This window comes from Engraulis encrasicolus, chromosome 4 (assembly GCF_034702125.1).
Source record: "Engraulis encrasicolus isolate BLACKSEA-1 chromosome 4, IST_EnEncr_1.0, whole genome shotgun sequence".
Lineage (NCBI taxonomy): Eukaryota > Metazoa > Chordata > Actinopteri > Clupeiformes > Engraulidae > Engraulis > Engraulis encrasicolus.
In genome coordinates, this window is record NC_085860.1 from 7,229,252 (window position 1) to 7,252,040 (window position 22,789).

General features: G+C 44.1%; 1 protein-coding gene across 1 annotated transcript in view; it reads right to left on the reverse strand.

The window, feature by feature from the left end:
* Positions 1-1,890: 1,890 nt before the first annotated feature.
* The window catches only part of LOC134447060 (immunoglobulin superfamily member 22-like), a 30,758-nt gene continuing 9,859 nt past the window's right edge, over positions 1,891-22,789 (reverse strand). The window contains exons 10-24 of the mRNA XM_063196346.1: positions 22,450-22,612; positions 21,216-21,491; positions 20,060-20,344; positions 19,069-19,193; positions 17,667-17,808; positions 15,490-15,786; positions 14,321-14,620; positions 9,825-9,998; positions 9,095-9,223; positions 8,130-8,426; positions 7,222-7,310; positions 6,151-6,343; positions 5,239-5,538; positions 2,956-3,282; positions 1,891-2,138 (exon numbers count right to left, since the gene is read on the reverse strand). Of these exons, the coding sequence (XP_063052416.1) occupies positions 2,071-2,138; positions 2,956-3,282; positions 5,239-5,538; positions 6,151-6,343; positions 7,222-7,310; positions 8,130-8,426; positions 9,095-9,223; positions 9,825-9,998; positions 14,321-14,620; positions 15,490-15,786; positions 17,667-17,808; positions 19,069-19,193; positions 20,060-20,344; positions 21,216-21,491; positions 22,450-22,612 (3,165 nt within the window). The 3' untranslated portion in view covers positions 1,891-2,070. The remainder of the gene's footprint in view (positions 2,139-2,955; positions 3,283-5,238; positions 5,539-6,150; positions 6,344-7,221; positions 7,311-8,129; positions 8,427-9,094; positions 9,224-9,824; positions 9,999-14,320; positions 14,621-15,489; positions 15,787-17,666; positions 17,809-19,068; positions 19,194-20,059; positions 20,345-21,215; positions 21,492-22,449; positions 22,613-22,789) is intronic.

The window sequence follows — 22,789 nt, forward strand, 5'->3', positions numbered from 1 at the left end:
CAAGCCCTTACACTGAATACCTTCAAAAAACACACAAAATCACACTTATTCACTGAGGCCTATCCTCAACCACTCTGCCCCCCAACTCCCCCTCTACTCGCTCCTCGCTTCTCCACTCTATTCCCTTGCCCCATCTCCTTTTGTAAAGCGACCTTGGGTTACTTGAAAGGTGCTATATAAAACTAAGTCATTATTATATCATTATTATTGTCCATGCTTACTCATGGGGGTTAGACGACATCATCATCTAGGCCTATCTTGTATGACAGCTCCAATGGGTCTTTGTTTTGTAACTGACACTGAACTCCTGTAACCCCTCTGCCTTGTTTTTTTCCTTCTCTTTTCCTTTTTTTTCCAACCCATGACATGTCCTCCAGTACCCTCCTGCTCTGTTTTCCCTCTAAGGACGGAGACAGGAGTGACAGGCCTGAGTCTTACAGCTTTACCCCCAGACAGCAGGATCTCCATTTATACGGTCACCCACCCCCTGCCCCACTCTCATTTACTGCAGTCAGGGCTGGATTAATGCACAGGCTAGAGATGGCTGCAGCCTAGGGCCCCCACCTGACAGGGGAGCCCTGATTGGCTAAAAGTTAAAAATTCCAGAATTGTGACAAGATTCAGTAATGAAAAAAATGAATCTGTCGTGTTGAGTACAGTTTGTAGACATGTTATTCTTAATTGCTAGCTCGCATGTATACTATAAATTTGTCACATAATTAGTCTTCTGGGAGCCCCACAACAACCTGACGCCTAGGGGCCCCCGGCCATCTTAATCCGGCCCTGACTGCAGTGTAGATAAGACACTCGTGGAAAAACACACAGAGAGGGACACAACACAAGGACACCAAATGAGAACGAGTTGACATTAAAAAATCTAAGGCAAACACTTGGGCCCCGCTGGTGCTATTGTGCCTGGAGTGATGAATGACGTCATTTATAACCGGCAAAGAGGGGGAAGTGGACTCCTGTCTGGCAGCCAAAGGAGAGGAGAGCAAGGTGGCGTGAGGGAGTGAGTGAGTAAAGGGCGTACTTTTGTGCTGGTGTTCCGTAGTCAAGAAGAGCCTCTTTGTCTCCTCCTGGCAGCAATAACGGGTCGGGGCTCCATTAAAGAAAAAAAAAAGATTGCAGGAACTCTCTGCATGTGAACTACCCAATGATAGAGAGAGACAGAGACAGACAGAGAGAGAGACAGGCAGACAGACACAAACAAAAACACAAATAGAAAGAGAGATGGGGACACAGTGCCCGAGAGAGAGAGAGAGAGAGAGAGAGAGAGAGAGAGAGAGAGAGAGAGAGAGAGAGAGAGAGAGAGAGAGAGCCAGGGCACATTGGACAGCTGGGACAGTGCTGAGATGTATGCGCCTCCTCAGCATCTTTGGCAGAGACCTACCCACTGCTGGAGAGCTCGAGGCAAAAGGAGAGTGTGAGGAGAGTAGGACTGCCAGTGCCACTTCTACTCCGAGGAGTGGACTACTACACGCTGATGGAATTTGTAACAAGGTCTGAGCCTGAAAAGAGCGCAGGCTACAAAGCTCACACAAGTCTGCCCCCTTGTGGACAGACATTTGGTTGCTGTATTGCTCTTTTTCAGATGGTTTGTACAATGCATGGATAAAAAGAAAGGTAAAACACACACTAAGTAAAAGACATGACGCTTAAATTTCTGTAGATTAGTACAGAAAGGCTAGCTGTTTTTCTACAGCTGTCGTTGAAGCTAGTTCAGCTAGTTTTTAATGTTTCTAATTAAATTATTATTAAATTATCAAATTGAACAGCACATTCCTGTCATGGCATTAACGAACCAATGTGTTAATAAAAAACAACAGTCAGTCAAAATTATAGTATTTATTCATGCCAGCATGTCAGGGTTGACAGCTGACAGGGTTCTTCAATAGTACAGTGCATTGTCAATACCAGCACCTGATCTTTTGAGTACATAAATAATTTCACACTATAAGAATGATTCTATATATTGATATCATTCATATTTCCCATTTGTTTCCAAACAGATCTTCAAACTTCAAAATATTTTGAGTGTGTTGTCCTCCGGCTGGACAGACCAGGTCCTCACATGATGTGTTTCTCTTTCCCAGAACTTTCCGTCAAACTCTCCAGCAGTCCTTTGTCATCCTTATCTGTCAAACCAAGGGCATGGCATGTCAATTGGACATTTCCTTCTATATTCACCGATAAAGTAGAGTGCAAGTGTTTAGTGTCCTTGTAATGGGCACACGAGATAGGCTAGACTAATTTAACATTCGATAATAAAACACGTCACAGTTCTTTATCAAGGCTTAATGTTATCAGATATTTCATGGCAAGTATGAGGTAAATGTAAAAATAGACAGCCCTCAAGGAGGATTATTTGTGTTTTTTTACATTCCATATAGTGTGTGTGTGTGTGTGTGTGTGTGTGTGTGTGTGTGTGTGTGTGTGTGTGTGTGTGTGTGTGTGTGTGTGTGTGTGTGTGTGTGTGTGTGTGTGTGTGTGTGTGTGTGTGTGTGTGTGTGTGTGTGTGTGTGTGTGTGTGTCCTTGCTGCATCACAGTAATCGTATGTAATCTGTTCCATTGCTTCATGGTTTATAATAATGATCCTCATCTTTAGTGTAAACAAGTGGCAGCAATGTACACAGTTGGTGTTGGTGTGTGTTGGTGGGTGGGGGGGTGTTGGTCTTTGTGTGTGTGTGTGTGTGTGTGTGTGTGTGTGTGTGTGTGTGTGTGTGTGTGTGTGTGTGTGTGTGTGTGTGTGTGTGTGTGTGTGTGTGTGTGTGTGTGTGTGTGTGTGTGTGTGTGTGTGTGCATGCATGCCTTCACTTGTGTGTGTGTGTGTGTTCCTGTGCCTGTGTGCATGTGCATGCATGCCTTCACTTGTGTGTGTGTGTGTGTTCCTGTGCCTGTGTGCATATGCAACTGTATTCATTTAATGTCCTAATATATACTGTATATCATACCAAAGACCAGCAGGCTGCACTTGCACTTGGTCTCCCCCAGGGGGTTCTCCAGCACCAGCGTGTACTCGCCGCAGTCCTTGGCCGTGCAGACGGGGATGGTGAGGGTGCAGACGCCGTCCGCCGTGTTCTGCCAGAAGCGCGGGCCGTCCGACACCTTGAGGTCGCCGCGGTACCAGGCGGCGGTGGGCGCCGGGCAGCCCGTGAAGGCGCAGCTCATGGTGCAGTCGTTGCCGCGGCGCACCGCGTGGTCCTTGAGCGGCAGCACGAAGGCGGGCTTGGCGCTGCGCTCCTTGGCCACGTAGGGCCTCATGTTCAGGTGGAAGAGCTCTGGTGGGGGCAAACGAAGAGGGCAGCTATTGGGGAGGGAGTTGGCACTACAGTTGAAAAGCCACAGAATATACACAGAGGATCATTGTAACACAGAGTATGTCATACCAAAAATCAGATCCCTGCCGAAAGAGATTGAATTTATTACTAGCCATAGCAAATTTTAACCAGTTTGACAGGTTAGCAGGTGCCTATGTCGAGCTCAGATTACTACACTGTGAGCAGGAAGAGCACTGATGATGGTGGAAACCTGAAACGTCTGCTCTACTCTCCTCTGAGAATAAAAAAAAACCTCCTTGTGCTTGCCCTTAGTGTGGGAACCTGCTCTCACTCTGAACTGTTCCTTTTGGTTCCACGGACCAGCTTATTTCTCTAAACATCCAGAGCACAACAATATCCTCACTTCCAAACTCAGATTACTAGAAAAATTCAGGACTGAAATTTTCGTAATACACTTGGATGTGCAGTAAATGTTAAGCGGTGAGGCGGTGAGGCGGTGAGGCGTCAGACTTGTAGCTCAAGAAATGTAATTTCAAATTCTTTGTATGACCAGTGCATGTAAAGAAATTGACAATAAAACCTACTTGACTTGACTTGACTTGACTTGAGGTTGCTGGTTTGACTCCCGACCCACCAGATTGGTGAGGGAGTAATTAACCAGTGCTCTACCCCATCCTCCTCCACCATGACTGATGTACCCTGATCATGGTACCGTCCTGCCATACTGTTCCCTTTCGGGCGCCATTGGGGGCTGCCCCCTTACAAGGGAGGCATAAATGCAATTCCATTGTGTGCAATGTGCACTTGTGTGCAGTGGGGTGCTGTGTCACATTGACAATGGGAGTTGGAGTTTCCCAGTCGGGCTTTCACTTTCACTTCACTTCTACACTACCATATACAGTATAACTCCTTCTGGATTGTCACTGTTAGTGTCACTGTTTGTGTGCTGCCAGGGCCACTGACAGCTTTTGGTGGGCCCAGGACAAAGTCATCTGAAAGGGCTCCCCTACCTAATAAATGCAATGTAATGGGGGCCCAATCCGGGGCCCCCTATCTCCCTGGGCCCGGGAGAACATATCCCTTTGTCCCCCCTGCAATACATCAGCACAGTGGCACAGCATAATATAGTTTTACACATCAAAGCCTAAATCCCTGCTGTCCCTGCCATGTTTGGACCTTAACCTAATCAGTCATTAGCTGCTTCTTTGAGAAATACCAGCTCATTAGCAAACAGGGAACAGCATGGCAACATGGTGGGAAAAAACAATACAGTTGTATGATTATTACTTACCATTAGTCATGCTTGCTGCCTTTGATTTACTCTTCTTGTTAGTGCACACACTCATGCATACACATACATACGGGGACGCTGACAGATTTGGCAGGGCCCAGGACAAAGTAATCTTAAAGGCCCCCCCAGTCCAATACATACACTGTAATGAGAGCCCAATTCTGGGCACCCTCTCTCCCTGGGCCCGGTACAACTGTCCCCTTTGTCCCCCTGCAAACATACACTCTCAGGCTTATTCAGACTCGTCTGCACACATGCACACATGCATGCATGTACTCACACGTGTGCACGCACGCACGCAGGCACGCAGGCACGCACACACGCACACACACACACACACACACACACACACACACACACACACACACACACACACACACACACACACACACACACACACACACACACATCACCATCACAGTAGCTTGATAAACACAATTTATACATAGCCCTGCTTCTTTGCCCCCTGTCCCAAATTCCCCCTACTCACCTTTCTCTTTGGCATAGTCCCACACACACAAGCACACACACACACACACACACACACACACACACACACACACACACACACACACACACACACACACACACACACACACACACACACACACACACACACACACACACACACACACACACTCCCAGTCCCCCCCTCCTCTCTCCACCTTTCTCCTTGGCGATGCTGAAGGCCTCCTTGGAGTCGAGCGGGTCGCTGTCCCCGATGCTGTTGCGGGCGATGACCCGGAAGTAGTACTTGCGTCCGGGCAGCAGGCCGGTGATGGTGAACTTGTTGCTGTGGACGCGGTCGGTGGCGGTGAACCAGGTGGTGGTGCTGGAGTCGCGCTTCAGGATGATGTAGTGGCCGCTGGGGTCGTCGGCCAGGTCCGGGGTGTGCTGCCACAGCAGCGTCACCGTGCCCGGCACCTCCTCCAGCAGGTGCAGGTTAGTGGGCGGCCGCGGGAAGTCTGGAACACGGAGGAGGGAGAGGGAGGGGGAGGGAGGGGAGAGAGAGAGAGAGAGAGAGAGAGAGAGAGAAATAGAGACAAACAGAGAGAGAGACAGACAGTCAGAGAGACAGCCAGAAAGACAGAGAGAGAGAGAGAGAGAGAGAGAGAGAGAGAGAGAGAGAGAGAGAGAGAGAGAGAGAGAGAGAGAGAGAGAGAGAGAGAGACAGACAGACAGACAGACAGACAGAGAGAGACAGACAGGCAAACAGAGACAAAGAGAAGGAGTTACGTACATAGTTAATGATATTATATTTGCAGTATTTATGCACATCCCATTCGATTAAAACTCACAGTGCACGTCATAGGTATAAGTGCACGACTGGTCTGCAAAAACATTGATGCAAACATGTGGAGTCACGTGTGTTTGAAGATGAACCGTAGGCCTACTATTAATGTTAGCTGTTATGAATGTTATTCTGAGCCAAATAAACCAGTAAAAAAGGATTGGGTAAACCCATCCTCTTACAAAAATAATAACGAAGGCATGATCTCTCATGTTTATCGACTGATTTTTAAGTGAGAGACATGGACGATATTTGGGGATGAGCAGTGTACTACATCACTCCTTGCCTGTGACGCGGACATTGATGTCATAGTTGACCTCTCCGTGCTCGTTGCGCAGGTTGACGCGGTACGTGCCCGAGTCGGAGCGGCGGGAGGAGGCGATGAGGAACTGGGAGTGCTTGTTGCCCTTGGTGATGACCTCTTTGCCGTCGGTGGGGACGCCGTCCTTCAGCCAGGTCACCTCCGGGGTAGGTGAGCCCTGTGCATGGGGACACAAATACACATCTGTGGCCTGCAGCACCCATGCCAGATGGTGCCTGCAGCTCTCCAAACCACCCCCTAACCACAGTCCGTGTTGCCAGATTAGGCGGTTACCCGCCCAATTGGACAACTTCGGATGGCCGTCTCTGCGGGTAAAAACGGGGAAAATTGGCCATTTAGCGGGTTTTTTCCTGCAATTTTGGGCCCATAGAAATCAATGTAATTTGTTAAAATTGTGCGGAATTTAGCAGATTTTGGCGGTTTTTGGGAACCTTCTGGGCGGGATTTGATCAGACACATCTGGCAACACTGACCACAGTACATAGTCCGCTACGATTTGTCATCTACTCGTATCTATGCAGCTACATATATGGTCTTCCTCACAAGACAGACAGTTTTCAAGGAGACATTCATAGAATAATGAACTTAGCTTAGGAATGGCAAGTTCATTTTACAACTTCATTTCATAAACTGTCCGGTCAGTGACAGTGATTGTAACAGGGTGTAAGACACTTCCGAATTCGCTACACAGCCCTCATTGGGCCATGACCAAGTTGAGAGATGCTGACCTTGTCTTTGCTCTTGTCCTCTATCAGACAATTCCACCTCGTAAGGCGGCTGAATATGAACAGTTTTTCATGTTGCATTAGGAATTTTGAGGTGATGTAAATCCCCATAGAAGAGGTGCTCTGTATGCAGCTCAGCTGTGGAGGTACTGTAGCAGGTGGGGTGAGAGGCTTTGCTGCAGGAGCCGCCGTTCCCCTGGTGCTATTGATTATTAATGAGCTGAGCAGGGAGCCGGGACCCAGCCCAAGCCGACCCAGCCTGAGGAGGCTTGTACCAGAGAGAGTAGAGAGAATCTCTGCTTGTACTCACGGTGAAGGTGACAGGGATGCAGAGGGAGGCTCCAGCTCTCAGCTCCATCTGGTGCTTCACCTTCCCTTGCAGATCAAACCTGGGAGGAGCTGACAACAACAGCGTAAACACAAACAAACAAACAAACAAACAAACAAACAAACAAACAAACAAACAAACAAACAATCACTGTCACCACCATCAACATCACCACTAACAACAACAATAACACAAATAACAAGTTAGAGGTGCTCTGTGTTAGCTTGGGAATTTTGACAGTATTTTAAGAGTATGTTTCTGGCATACAGATGTTCAGTTCAGTTCAGTTCAGTAGCTTTGATTTGTCCCAGAATAGATTTTCGTGCAGTAGTAGTACACCTTTCACACACACATTCACACTTCACACATAAAAAAAAGAAACACATAAAAGATTTTTAAAAAGATAAAAGTGAGGTGGATAAATAAATAAATATCTGCAGTGTAAATGTGTCTTTCTAACAGGGTGTCCTAAACACTCTTATTGGACAGTGAACTGAAGTTAGATCCCATGAAGCCAGAAAGCTATGCTTTACAGCCTTGGGGCCTATACTACAGAGCTGGTTCAGGATAAGGTTAAGTTAGGAGGTAAATCATCTAATAGAAGAGCCTAGAGTCCTCATTTTTTTAAGAAAAGCTCTTGTATTAGATGATTTACCTCTTAACTTAACCTTAACTTATCCTGAACCAGCTTTGTAGTATTACAGTTGTTGTGGAGATACAAGTACAAAGACCAGTGAAAATACAATGAGGTGATTTTCACATGCAAATGTGATTTGAACTATACTCTCCATGGTCTTTGCTTCTTCTTTTCACTAGTAAACCACAATTCCCAAAAAGTATCTGTTAAATTTGGTTTGAGTCTCTGAATCGATGGGCGTTAGTTACCCTACCGGGTGGGGGCATGGCGACGACCCCATTCTCCAGCTCCACGGCCTCTCCCACGCCCCCCTCGTTGACGGCCCGGATGCGGAAGAAGTACTTCATGCGCTCCTGCAGGCCCCCCACGCAGTAGCTGGTGTCGGCGATGGGGATCTTGGTGCACTTGGTCCACTCTTTGGCGTCCTCCGAGCGCAGTTCCAGGATGTAGCCAGAGGGGGCGTCGCCCAGCACAGGGGGAGCCCAGGCCAGGGAGATGGAGGAGGTGGAGGAGTCGGTCATGCGCAGGCCTGCGACCATGCCAGGGGCGCCTAGAATAGAGTGGTGGAAGAAAGACAATAAAAGGGGGCAAGGAAAATTGGAAAGAGCAGACACTATGCTACAGAGCGACAGGATGAAGAATACACAGTAAATGTTGTGGTGCTGATCAATACTTAGAGAGTCAATTCAACATCTTCTAAAATCTAGATTTGCTCACAGAGCGCTCTTTTAGTGCATGGATTGGGAAAGAAAACGTTAGGAAAGCAGAACGGAACAATATTTAGAATCAGCATTATATTCAATATGTGGCTTCAATTGAGAATGACGTGATGGGACTGATGGCATAATAATGCCTAAGCTTCTGTGCCAAATATTATGCTGCCTGTCTGATCCTCTGTAGAACACTGTAGAACATTGTAGACTCGAGGCTTTGTTCCATCTGGAGGGGAATAGCTTTGTTGCAAAATGATGAATAACCATTTCGGAACATTTGGGGAAATTTTCATTTTTGCAAAGGGCATTGCATTGAATTGCATTGCAAAATTTTATATAGGTTTTTTTTAAGTATCTTCTCAAAATATTTGAATGGCATGAATTCACACATAGATGATAGGTTGTACGAGCAGTCATTTCCAATAATGAAATGCAAAAGTAAAAAAAAAATGGCGCTTACATTATTTTACAACAAAACTCTTCAAGTGCTAGTGCATAGACTTACGGATGGGGTCCTTGGCCAACACAGGGTTGGATGCTGCACTGGGCGTCCCGTCTCCTGCTCTGTTTACAGCAGTCACTCGAAACTCATACTCCTCCCCCTCCGTCAGCTCACCCACTGTGCATTTATTGTCTGTAGGGACCACAACAAGCAAACAGGAGAGCTATTTTTAGTGTCTCTCCAGCCTCTCTCTCTCTGTCTGTCAAGCTCATGTTTCACCAGCTGTGGAGTGGTAACATGGTGCATCAGTAGCAAGCACTTACAGAGATATTCGCTCTGACTATAAACTGTTAAGAGGTGATGAAGGGCCGTACAGGGCTGCCTACACAGCCAGGTCGTAACACACGAGAGCAGCTGTCTCCTGGATCATACGGAGCCCCAAAACAATTTGAATACACGATTCAACAGACCTGTTTTGAAGAAGTATGATGTTATAGGCAAGAAGATGTCAATTGAGTGAGAAAACTGGTCTCATACATATCTCTTTTTGGTATTTTTCTACATGTGTGGCATTGCAATTGTTGTCCACAAATCAAACTGTCATATACTGTAGCTAATAGAAATGTGGCGATAAAACTGTCTGACTGCATATGACATAAGGGATTGCATTATAGATCATGTAATTAATGTTCACCGAGTCAATTCTATTCACATTGAGTGAACTTGGGAACATTGGTCAGTCAACTCTCAACACCAACATAACGTCATCACACACAATTCATCTTCCACTGACCCTGGATCAGTTCCTTGTTGACGGGAATCCACATGCTGCCCCCCTTTTTCCTCCTCTCCACCACGTAGCCCAGCACCGCGGCACCGCCATCTTGGCTGGGTGGGGCCCAGGTGATGGTGATGGCATCTTTGGTCACGTCTGCTACCTGGGGCTGGGACATCACGCCAGGGGGCTCTGATGGGGATACAATGTAGTAATGGTTCTCATAATGTTGGGTGAAGAAGACGTTGGGAACACTTTGAATGAACCCAGCCTGCATACCGTACATAAGACCAATAAACACATTTTAATTCGGTGTATAAAGCACAATTATTAATGGGTGCTACCACAGGGATTTTAGGTTTTGAGTTCATAATGTATTACAAAGTCCACTCCAAGATAACTGCAATACGTCTTGTGTGCTGTGTACTGTTCATGCAGTTCTACTTTATCCTCAAAATAAAATCTCTAGTCCTACTTTCTCCCTGGCATCTCTTCCCTGGAGGATTGGATATATATGAACAGATGGCAGTGATGCCACATCCAAATGGATGTGTAATGATCCATAGATTACTGTAGGTTTAGCCTACATCCCAGCAACCCCTAACCTGACTCTCGCCAGATGATTTCTTTCTGCCTTGCTCCACCAAGCTGAGCGGAACTACAGCAGGGTCTGGTCTGGCGACTACACTTTGATACATCTCCTTTTGAATGTGCAGGCTTTATTCATTAATGCAACTTTTGCCAACCACAACTATAGCAATCATCTTTCAGGCACACATACAGAAAAAGACATGCACAAAACCACAGACAAGTACTCTACACTCGGCTGAAGGGCTCGGCTGTGCTGTGCTGCCTGCAAGGGTATTTTTAAGTTATTTCCCTGGCCCTTGTGAGGGCTTCCCCAAATAGCAAATATACGCTGAAGATCCTGAAGATCTTTCTCTTTTATGGCCCTGACTTTTTTCCCACACAGTGTGTTGAGGAAAGGGTCAACAATAGTACTCAGGTCCTTGCCTGGTCTTATATAGGGGAACCTACTGTTGGACTCAATAGATGCTGCAGGACACTATGCATTTAACTCTACTCTACTGATGGTGGGCTCATTCAATGCTGAATGCACCTTCTCTTTGTCCTCAATGGCATTTGAACTTTTCTTTTCACTGTGGCTCCTTTCGGCTTCCTTTTCAGTCTGTCTTTTTCAGTGTGCAAAATTCAATTAGAAAAGTGAAACAAAGACATGAAAAATTAACTTTTTTTTTTAAACCACACTGCATCTTTTTGAACCGTGTCTTTGTGCTCTGTCATTTTGGATGACAGCAGCAGTCATCTGAAATTACCACTGTGTCTTTCTCTGTTGATCTCACCGTCTGTTCTCTCTGTCTGATTTTTTTTCTCACTGTCTGTCTCTCTCAGTCTTTTGCTCTCATACGCTCTCTCGGTAACACTTTATAATAAGTACCCCTTTTTAGGCATTACTTAAGGGTTAGTTAAGCCTTATTTTACCATTAGTTAACCCTTAGTGAATCACGAGTTAATCATTATGTAAGCATTATTTCTCATTTCCTAACTATGATCTACTACCGTTAGTAAATGGTTAGTGTGTGCTGATATAACGGTTCGCTAAGCAAAGTTAAGCCTTAATTAAGCCTTATTTCAACAATAGTTAACCCTTAGTAAATAACGAGTTAGTCGTTATGTATGTGTTATTCCTCATTTCTTAACTATTATCTACTACCATTAGTAAATGGTTAGTGTGTGCTGATGTAACGGTTCGCTAAGCAAAGTTAAACCTTAGTTAAGCCTTATTTTTAACATTTATTAACCCTTAGTGAATCACGAGTCAGTCATTATGTATTTCTGTGAAATTATTAAGTACTGTTAATTAATAATTCGTCTATGGTGATTTAACTTTCTGATAAGCATTAGTAAACCATCATTAAAATGTCTGATAACCCACCTTTATTATAAAAAAAAACATTATCTCTTTGTTGTCTCCTACCACCTATCCATTAACAAGTACTATTAGGCATGTATGGTAACGGTTTGTAAACTCTTGCTTTAGCATCAGTGAAGTCTTATTTAACCCTTTTGTAATGGTTAGTGTGTGATGACTGGTAGCATGGCAAACAGTAGGCCTAGGCCTAAGTTGAGGCTCATGTGACTGCCCCTCATGGATGTTTCTGGACATTAACAAATGACTTGTTAAGCGTTGCTTATGCATTATCAAGGAATTACAAACCATTACTTAAGTATATCTGGGGAACTGATCTAAAGTGAAAACCTGTTATGGCTTTACAACACATTAACGAATGACTTAAGCATTGCTTATGCATTACCAAGAAGTTTCAACGCAATAATAACGCATATCTGGGGGACTTTTTAAGTGAAAACCTATCCATACTTTCCAAAACATTAACAAATGACTTGATAAGCATTGCTTGTGCACTATCAAGGATGTATAACCCATTACTTAAGTATATCTGGGGAACTGATCTAAAGTGAGAACCTTTACATGCTTTCCATAACGTTAACAAATGACTTGATAAGCATTGCTTATGCATTACCAAGAAGTCACAACTCATTACTAACGCATATCTGGGGAACTTTTTAAGGGAAAATCTCACCATGCTTTCATAAACATTAACAAATGACTTGATAAGCATTGCTTATGCATTATCAATGATTTATAACCAGTTACTTAAGTATATCTGGAGAACTTATCTAAAGTGAAAACCTGTTATGGCTTTACAACACATTAACAAATGACTTGATAAGCATTGCGTAAGCATTATCAAGACGTTTCAACGCATTAATAACTCATATCTGGGGAACTTTTTCTGTGAAAATCTTTCCATGCTTTCCAAAACATTAACAAATGGCTTGATAAACGTTGCTTATGCATTATCAAGGAGTTACAACTCATTACTTAAGTATATCTGGGGAACTGATATAAAGTGAACACATTTCCATGCTTTCCAAAAACGTTAACAAATGACTTGATAAGCATTGCTTATGCATTATTGAGAAGTTTAACGCATTACTAACGCATATCTGGGGAACTTTTTTCAGTGAAAATCTTTCCATGCTATCCAAAACATTAACAAATGACTTCATAAGCATTGCTTATGCTTTTATCAAGGATTTAAAACCCATTAGGCCTACTTAGTTAGGCCTATATCTGGGGAACTCTCTGAAGTTGAAAACCTTTCCATGCTTTCCCAAAACATTAACAAATGACTCGATAAGCATTGCTTATGCATTATCAAGGAGTTACAACTCATTACTTAAGTATATCTTGGGAAATTGATCTAAAGTAGAAAAACCTTTCCATGGTTTACAAAACGTTAACAAATGATTTGTTAGGCATTGCTTATGCAATTAACAAGAAGTTACATCTCACTACGTGCGGCATATATGGGGAACTTTCAAATTGAAAATCTTTCCACGCTTTCCAAAACGTTAACAAATGACTTGTTAAGCATTGCTTACGCATTATCAAGGAGTTACAACTCATTACTTAAGTATATCTGAGGAAACTGATCTAAAGTGAAAACCTTTCCATGCTTTACAAATGTTAACAAATGATTTTGTTAGGCATTTCTTATGCATTATCAAGAAGTTACAACTCACTACTTGCGCATATCTGGGGAACTTTTGAAGTGAAAACCTTTTCCATGCTTTCCAAAACGTTAACAAATGACTTCTTAAGCATTGCTTATGCATCATCAAGGAGTTACAACTCATTACGTAAGTATATCTGGGGAACTGATCTAAAGTGAAAACCTTTCCATGCTTTACAAAACGTTAACAAATGATTTGTTAGGCATTGCTTATGCATTAACAAGAAGTTACAAACTCACTACTTGCGCATATCTGGGGAACTTTTAAAGTGAAAACCTTTCCATGCTTTCCAAAACGTTAACAAATGACTTGTTAAGCATTGCTTATGCATTATCAAGGAGTTACAACTCATTACTTAATTATATCTGGGGAACTGATCTAAAGTGAAAAACCTTTCCATGCTTTACAAATCGTTAACAAATGATTTGTTAGGCATTGCTTATGCATTAACAAGAAGTTACAACTCACTACTTGCGCATATCTGGGGAACTTTTAAAGTGAAAACCTTTCCATGCTTTCCAACGGTTAACAAATGACTTGATAAGCATTGCTTATGATGAAAATAACACATACATAAGGACTTACTCGTGATTCACAAAGGGTTAATTAATGTTAAAAATAAGGCTTAACTAAGGTTTAACTTTGCTTAGCGAACCGTTATATCAGCACACACTAACCATTTACTAACGGTAGTAGATAATAGTTAGGAAATGAGAAATAATGCTTACATAATGATTAACTCGTGATTCACTAAGGGTTAACTAATGGTAAAATAAGGCTTAACTAACCCTTAAGTAATGCCTAAAAAGGGGTACTTATTATAAAGTGTTACCTCTCTCTCTCTCTCTCTCTCTCTCTCTCTCTCTCTCTCTCTCTCTCTCTCTCTCTCTCACCAATGGGAGCTCCGGCGGACACCTCCTCAGTCTCCAGCGGTTCGCTCATGCCGTGCTCGTTGACGGCCCGGATGCGGTACTGGTAGGCCTTGCCCTCATCCACGCTGTCGTTGAAGAAGGTGGTGGTGCGGCTGTCCACCTCGCCCACCTTGTTCCAGGCCTTCTTCCCCGCGGGGCGCCTCTCAATCACAAAGCCTGTGACCGGCTCGCCACCGTTGTCTTTGGGGGCCTTCCACTTCATGCGGATGCCCTGGGGAGTGTTCTCCAGGATGTCCACCTTCTGAGGAGGCTTTGGGTGGTCTGAAAAGATCATGTGGGATCAGGGCCCGATTTAGATGGCCTGGGGCCCCTAGGCTGCAGGTTGCTGTGCTCCCCCACGGAAGCAAAATTTCAAGACAAATGTACGCAGATAGTGTCATAATTAGGAGCTATGATTTAAAGGTACCATGTCTACCAACTTCACTCAACACGACAGATGAGTTTTTTCAATATTGCATATTGTCACAATTCTGCATTTTTTCACTTTTGTCCAAATCAGGGGGCCCTTGGCAGGTGGGAGCCCATAGGCTGTAGCCATATCTAGGCTGTGCGCTAATCCGGCACTATGTGGGATATATGATAAAATGTGCAAAAAAAATGCTAATTTGATATTAAAGCTTAATTTAAAAATGATATAGCTGATAATTGGATATGATACTGTGCTTTATTTCATAAAGTTCATTACAGTACGATTACATTATATTTTATTCATGACTCATCTGAGTAAAATATTTATCATCATTACAAAACATTTGAATTGAATTCCATTATATCAAAGAGCTTTGCACTATGCAATATCTCAATGGAATGTCCTTACATATTTAAGCGTCCTCATCTATAAAACAGTGAGAATCTGTGTCCCTATCTGACCCAAGTTCTTAGGGACACTGCCTGAGGCATTGCCCGTATAGAACTCACTGTTACTGTGAAAAGTGTAGCCAATTTGCCAGTGTTGAATCCATAGCAGTAGCATAGCCAATTTAAAAACTAATAACAATTTAATTTTTTTTCAATTTACTATGTATTTGGTCCCAAAGTACTCTTTAACTGGTGAATTAACACTGCAGCATTCACTGTGTGGGATGTGTGCACAGACTGCTTCCAAGTGCTAAGTTCTCAAGACTACTCACCCACCACGTTGAGATGCAGGTTAGCCACAGCCGTACCGCAGTCACTCTTCAGCCTGACCATGATGCCGCCACTGTCCTCTCTGACGCAGTGGCTCAGGGTGAGGGTGGTGTGCTCTGCGCCTCGCTCCACCACCGTGCGGGCGTCCTCCGTCACCTCGATGCCATCCTTGTACCAGGTGACGCGAGGGGGCGGCTTGCCCTTGAAGGGGATCTTGATGGTGGCCGTCTGGCCCGCCTTCACCGTCACCGGCTCGCTGGACAGAATCTCCAGCACAGAGGGGTCGATGACTGGAGGATCTGTGTGTAATGATGATATGATGCAATACGATTGAGGAGCACTGATGAACTACCTCTGGTTTTAGAAACGTCTCGTCCATTACTATATGTTCCAAATTAACCTGGATATATACTGTGATTGCAGTTTATTTCAGTGGATGGTTGGAGCTGCAGTTATTTGTGCAGATGGGTCCGTTCATTCTTTGCCAAAAAGACTGAACTACATTATGACAACATTGCTATGACATTACCAAGATAAACAGAGCTGCCTCTTTGCGCACATGGGCCCGCAGGTGGGCCAACCAGTTCAGTTTTGGCACAATTATCATAAATAAGGTACTATAACGTATGCTCTGCACAAGTCGGCTACCACTTGGTCATTACCATTTTGGTGACAACACGATTATAACAGAGGCTCTGTGCAAAGAGGTCAAGGTAACTAAAATTGAACAAAGTGAACTCTCTGTTGATCAGTGAGAATGGACACATGCTATGAGACCTTACTGCTCAAAGAAGACTGATTCTGACTCAATGCGTGCCAGACTTGTGAATGGATGGATGCATTCACTCTTTCACACACAGTACATCTCTGACTGAGGGATCGCGAGGTTAATGGTGGTATTCTGACGGTATTCTTAAAACCAGCTTAAAAACAGCTTAAACCACTGTCAGGCTTTATCACAGTGTTTAGTACTCATGATTGAAAGCTTTTAAAGCCTTCAAACATAACTGCATTTAAAGCCTGTAATTAAACACTGTTTATAGCCCCTTGCTTAAGTTAATTAAGAACATAAACTGAAGCTGAGACAGCAGTCTCTGTATCCCAGAATGAACCGTAAATTATATTGGGCCCCTTTTCTGTTCCAGTATGCAACATATAGGCCTACAACCCCCCGCTATGCATGTCTCAGACATTCTAAGAGCAGTGTAAGAACCCACAAATAGCCTATAGCCTAGAACTTGTACTTGTACTAGGCCATTTATTTTAATAATTAAAAGGGTTTTTTTTAATTAAAATGCTTCAGTTTTTGAAGGTCAAACATTTTTCCAAAACAAGTCCATTTTGCACATTTTTGTTACTGTTATAATCTAATAGGCCACTGTGGAGCTATGCTGTCCGAAATCCCTCCCTCCAGAGGCTTCAGGATCGAACTAGACAGAATTTAGAATCCAAACAAGGAATTTGACTCTAGGCCTACTTTATTTTGCCGCTATAATACAGATACTGCATATGCTAAAGGTTCCCAAACTTTACCATGGAAAGGCCCATTGGTCATGCCAATGTATAATCAATGGTCATCATGCCACACTCTTTTTCTTTACATCCCCTTCCACAATCAAAGTTTAGGTCTGTTTGTCAGTGCCCCACTGGGATATATAATATAATACAAATGTGAAAATATCCACATTTAAAAATACGCGGCTACGTGTAAACAGCTCTCAGTGCCCAGAACCAGAACAGGTGCGGCTAATTAAGGGAGCCATGGAACACTGAAGAGTAACTGTCAATTTTTTGAAATTTAGAACTCTGCTGTAGAATATTCCAGGGAAACCACTGCTTGCTGTGAGGACTAATTAGTTAGTGGCTGGGCCTAATGGGTCAACCAGAACAGGTGTTGCCAATGAAGGGTTCTGACAGTTACTCAGTGTTCATTAGCTAGGTTAAAATAGAATATACAGTATGCTATTATTAAAACTTTTAGCATTTTCTGCGAGAATACAGTCTAGTTTCATATGTATTTTTTTGGTGTGATACTTTTCCTGCCGACCTATCGTGGCCCCCCTGGCACCCCTTCGTGGCCCCCCAGGGCTCCCCGGCCGGCCCCCAATTTGAAAACCACTGGTACAGGCTAAGAAGAATTTTAAAAAAGAACAGAAAAGTGTGTCCTGAGTTGGCGTACCTGCGATGGCCAGCACGGCCTCAGTCTCAGCTCCTTTGGCCCTGAATGTATACTTGCCCTCGTGCTCCTCTCCCACACCACTGAACACCAGCTTGTGCACCGCACCCTGCTTCACCACCTGCACCCCACTCAGCTCCGACACCTGGAAGAACGCAGACGCAACACAGTTAGTTCTCCTGTCAATTCAGAGGTCCAGGGCCCAGGACAAAGTCATCTGAAAGGGCCCGCCACCCAGTACATTCAACGTAATGAGAATCCATTTATGCGCCCCCCAACTCCCAGGGCCCTGGACAGCTGACCCCTTTTGTTACCCCATGTCGGCTTCCCTCAAGAGGTCCATTACCAAAAATCACAGATTAGGCATGATGTTACTATCTTCTCCACTGGGTGCCAATAAATCTAAACTTCTATAAATGACTTACTGTAGTCCGCACACTGGTTATTAGCTCCAAAATACTGGGTAGTAGCTCCATAATGGGTACACTGGGTATTAGCTCCATAATATAAACTTCATTTCATTGTTATAAACGGCTGATTATTTGTATTATTTATTATCTGTTATTTGCCTGATGAAGGTCTAGTACCGAAACGTCGTTTATTAAAGAAAGAACAGCGAAATGGTCAGTGTGCGGGAGTTTCTTTAAACTATTGTTATAAACGGCAACGTTTCGATGGATCGAAACGTTGCCGTTTATAAAAATTTAGTATGTGTGCAGACCACTTCATCCCACCGTCTACCACTTTTGTCTGGCACCTAGCTTTGTGGATGTGTGCACCCCAACCTCCAAATCCTAATGACTTACTGCAGCCTACTGAAAATATGTTTCGTGAATGTTCAAGAGATGGGCGTAAAGCAAATACAGCTGATGTATCATATTGCAACATCTGCCTGAGCAAGTGAAAAATGTTTTGTGCTGTTTTTATTTACCCTGCATTACCATTCTCTGTCTTACCTTTCTTCACTTCCTTTCCATAGACAGGTGCTAATATACTTGTGCTTGGGTAATGTGACTATGCATACTTGAACACAACTGCAACACCGGTCCCAACCTGTAAAAGGTATGCATATGGACCAGACCGAGGCCAGACGGGAACCAGACGTGGTTCGGTAGAATTACACTATACGAGACACTGTTGTGTGGTTACAGTTCCCTAGTGCTGGGTATGGTTACAGGGGGCATGTGTGACCAGGCATGCTATGTAATCTTACCTGCGGGACACCTGTAGACAGAGCTGACATACAATAGCCGTCAGAGACGGTTCATGAACCTAAAGTGTACAATGTAGTGGAGGTAGTGTGTGTGAGTGTGGCAGGGCGGGTGAGAAGGAAGGAGAGAGAGGTAGGGAGAGAGGGGGATGGGTGGGGGTGAGGGGCTGGAGGGAGGGAGGGTGTTCTGCTTACCTCTTGTCCATCCTTCAGCCACACTCCATCAACCTTCTCGTCATTCAGAACAACACACATCTCTGCTCCTGAACCGCTGGGACACTGAACGTCCGATAGGCCACTTGTCACTGAGGCAAACCTCTCTATACAAAATGAAACATAGACATTGGGCAAGTCAAAAGTGCACTCACACACGCACGCACGGACGCGCGCGCGCACACACACACACACACACACACACACACACGCACACACACACACACACACTGTATTTATATAGCCCATCGCGTAATATGTTTATAGTTCATCTCATAAATATGTGTATGTTTAAACAAAAAATATAGTATTTGGAAATGGCCTTGGAGAATGTATTGTAACGTTATTGTTGCACATTGTGACATCAATGACTCAATGGGCCTCTTTCACATGCTATCAGACACCTTAGAACACTGAACATTTCAATGCATTCCAAGGATAGCAGATATTAGTTGCATCAAGTGGCATAGATATGCATGTCAGTACCACTATTTTCTTCCTGAAACCAGTAGTGATCTGCTACCAGCATTGCTTGATTGAAACTTATCTGATGTCAAGGGAGCAGTGGTTAGGAAGGTGGTCTTAAGATAAGAGGGTTGCAGGTTCGAATTCCATCCTTACCTCTCCCATCACTTCCATCCATGGCCTTGAGAAAGGCGCCTTACCCTGCATTGCTCCAGGCAATGTAATCAGTACCCTGTCAATCACTACGTTTGCATGATGAATTAATAATTCACAAATAAATAATTCCATCAAGTTTACTTTGATCTTTCCTTTCATTTCGAATTAAGAGGTGTTTACGTGACGTTTTCAAAACGGAACTAAGCTGTATTCAGAATTAAAGCCAGTTAATTCCGAACTAAATTCCTCATGTAAATGTAGCAAATAACTGTCAGTGACTTTGGATAAAAGCATCAGGTGAGTGTAATGCTATTAATGTCATGATGAAAAAGGCTTATTCAAGCTCCCTTACCGTCGACGGTGAGGTTGGCAGAGCTGACATACTCCTGGGCATCGTTGTCCTGGGTGCAGACGATGCTGTACTCCCCGCCGTCCGCCAGGTCACAGTCCTCCAGGATCATCTCGGCGTGCTTGCCCTCGCGCATGAAGATGTAGCGCGGGTCGTTGGTGATGTCCCGGCCGTCCTTCAGCCACCTGATGTGGACGTCCTTGGAGCTCATCTCGCACTCCATGCGGGCCTTGCCTTTCTCCTTGGCGTGCACGTTCCTCAGGTGGCAGGCAAACTTTATCGGAATCCCTACGGAGAGAAGAACCGTCACTAGCCTACATAGTGAAAAAGTGCAGCGTTACGTAATAATACAACACTGAGAATATATTGTCCCCTTCGACACTCAAGGAGTTGAATTTAACCCTAAAGAAAGCAGCTACCAATGAGAGAGATGGCGAGGAAACTGCAACACTGTGAAGAAACAGGGTTATGTTTGGATGGTGTTTATGATACATTGATGAGGATGCTGTGTGTGTGTGTGTGTGTGTGTGTGTGTGTGTGTGTGTGTGTGTGTGTGTGTGTGTGTGTGTGTGTGTGTGTGTGTGTGTGTGTGTGTGTGTGTGTGTGTGTGTGTGTGTGTGTGTGTCTGTGTCTGTGTCTGTGTGTCTGTGTGTGTGTATGTCTGTGTGTGTGTGTGTCTGTGTGTGTGTGTGTGTGTGTGTGTGTGTGTGTGTGTGTGTGTGTGTGTGTGTGTGTGTGTGTGTGTGTGCATTTGTGCCCAGAAGAGTGGATGGAGAAATATAGGATCATTAAACTAAAAGTTCCTGTTTTGCAAAAGAACATTAACCAACGTTCGGCCATTTGGGTTTCAATTAAAGCAACATTAAGTAGTTTCCTCGAGCTTATAATAATGTTTTCGAAATTAATTTGAGTGGCTCATCAACTGGCAACAGGGCGGAGGGTACTTTTGAATGTTTCTTCATTGACATTTTTCAATGCCCTCTTTTCAGTTAGAGGGGCCTGTCTCTCTATAAAGAAGTTTTAATAAGATACAGTTAATTTTCAAACCTGTGGGCCAATTCAGAAGTGAATGTACTTAGTGTTGCTTTATGCAATGTGTAGAGGGTCTAAAAATGTTAAATGGAAAGTACCACAAAGGTAAAAAAGTGAAGCTTAATACTTTCAATGAAGAGGGGTGCCGTGGCCGTCAGGTCTCCAAGACACAGGGTATAGTCGCCAGTGTCGCCCGGGCGAACGTCCTTGACCCGCAGCATGTAGGTCAAGCCGTCCTCGGACACGGACATGTCGTACTTCTCGTCCCTCTTCAGCTCCTTGTCCTTGCACTTCCACACCAACGGGGCGTCCGTCTTCTTGGACAGGCGCACCTCAAACACGGCCGTCTGGCGCTCCGTCACGCGCATGGGCTTCAGGTCAGAGGTCAACCTCAGGGGCTCATCTAGAGGCCAGGGGGAATAGTGAAGAGGATGAACATGAAAGGGAGTTTTTCCTCACCCCTGATGCCACCAGGGGCTGCATCTGAGCACCCAATCTCTGTGTGACTATCTATGACTTATGCTAGACCCAGCCACTATGGACCTTACTCATCTAAGAATCCCGGTCCTAACCTACGTTGAGACTATGACTCTACAATCTCTTTCTATCTCTTCTTCCTCTGCCTTCCTGCTATCTCTGGGTCTCCTCTCTTCCTCTCCTTTTAAATCCACCTCTAACAATTATGTTCTTTTTTTCTCATTTGTTAAGCACTTTGAGTTGCATCCCTTGTATGATACAGTGCTATACAAATACAATTATTATTATTATTATTATTATTATTATTATTATTATTATTATTATTATTATTATTATTATTAATTATTATGAAGACTAAAAAATAGAGATTGTAGATAATTTTTTATATGCTTGGTTTTTCAGGGGGCCTCATGAGGACACACATCATGGGGACACACATAATATTATGTACAATAGACTGTGCAGACATAGGAATACACAGAGCATTTTGAGGCGTTCATTCAAAATGTAGAGAGTAGAAGACCAACCAGAAAAGTGTTCAATTTGAACCTCTATTCAAGTTGAAGCAACACCACAAAATTTACTCCGCAATGTTATGGAACAGCTCTTAGTAGTATATAGTGTTATATTGTCAAACACGTTACATAATCCACTGTACCTGTAACATGGACAGTCATATTCAAAAATTAGAATGCATGCGTACTGTATCTGTATCCTTTTTATTCCTTGCCTTTCCCTTCTCCTTTCCTGGTTGCAATGCACTGTATATATTGTGTATAGAGAAGCAAGGAGAAAGTTCTTCTCACTTGCCAAAGTTCGTCTTTCTGTTCTTGCCTCTACTTCCTATCAACACTTCTTTGGTCCTATCACAGAGTGCCACTTGCCTATGACGGTGAGTTTGGCGTTGACTGTCTTGTCTCCGACCTGCAGGGTGTAGGTTCCCGAATCCTTCAGGGTGACGCTGGAGATGCACAGCATGTGCTTGGTGCCCAGCTGTTTCACCTCGTACTTCCCCAGAGAGTACTGGATACGCAGCAGCTCCCCGTCCTGACTCAGCAAGCACAGGTGTGGTGTATAGGGATGAGGATGGAAACACACACATACTCAGTACCAGGGCCACCGACAAGGGGGGTGGGACAAAGGGATATGTTGTCCCGGGCCCAGGGGGATAGGGGTCCCAGAATTGGGTCCCAATTACATTGTATGTATTGGATAGGGGGCCCT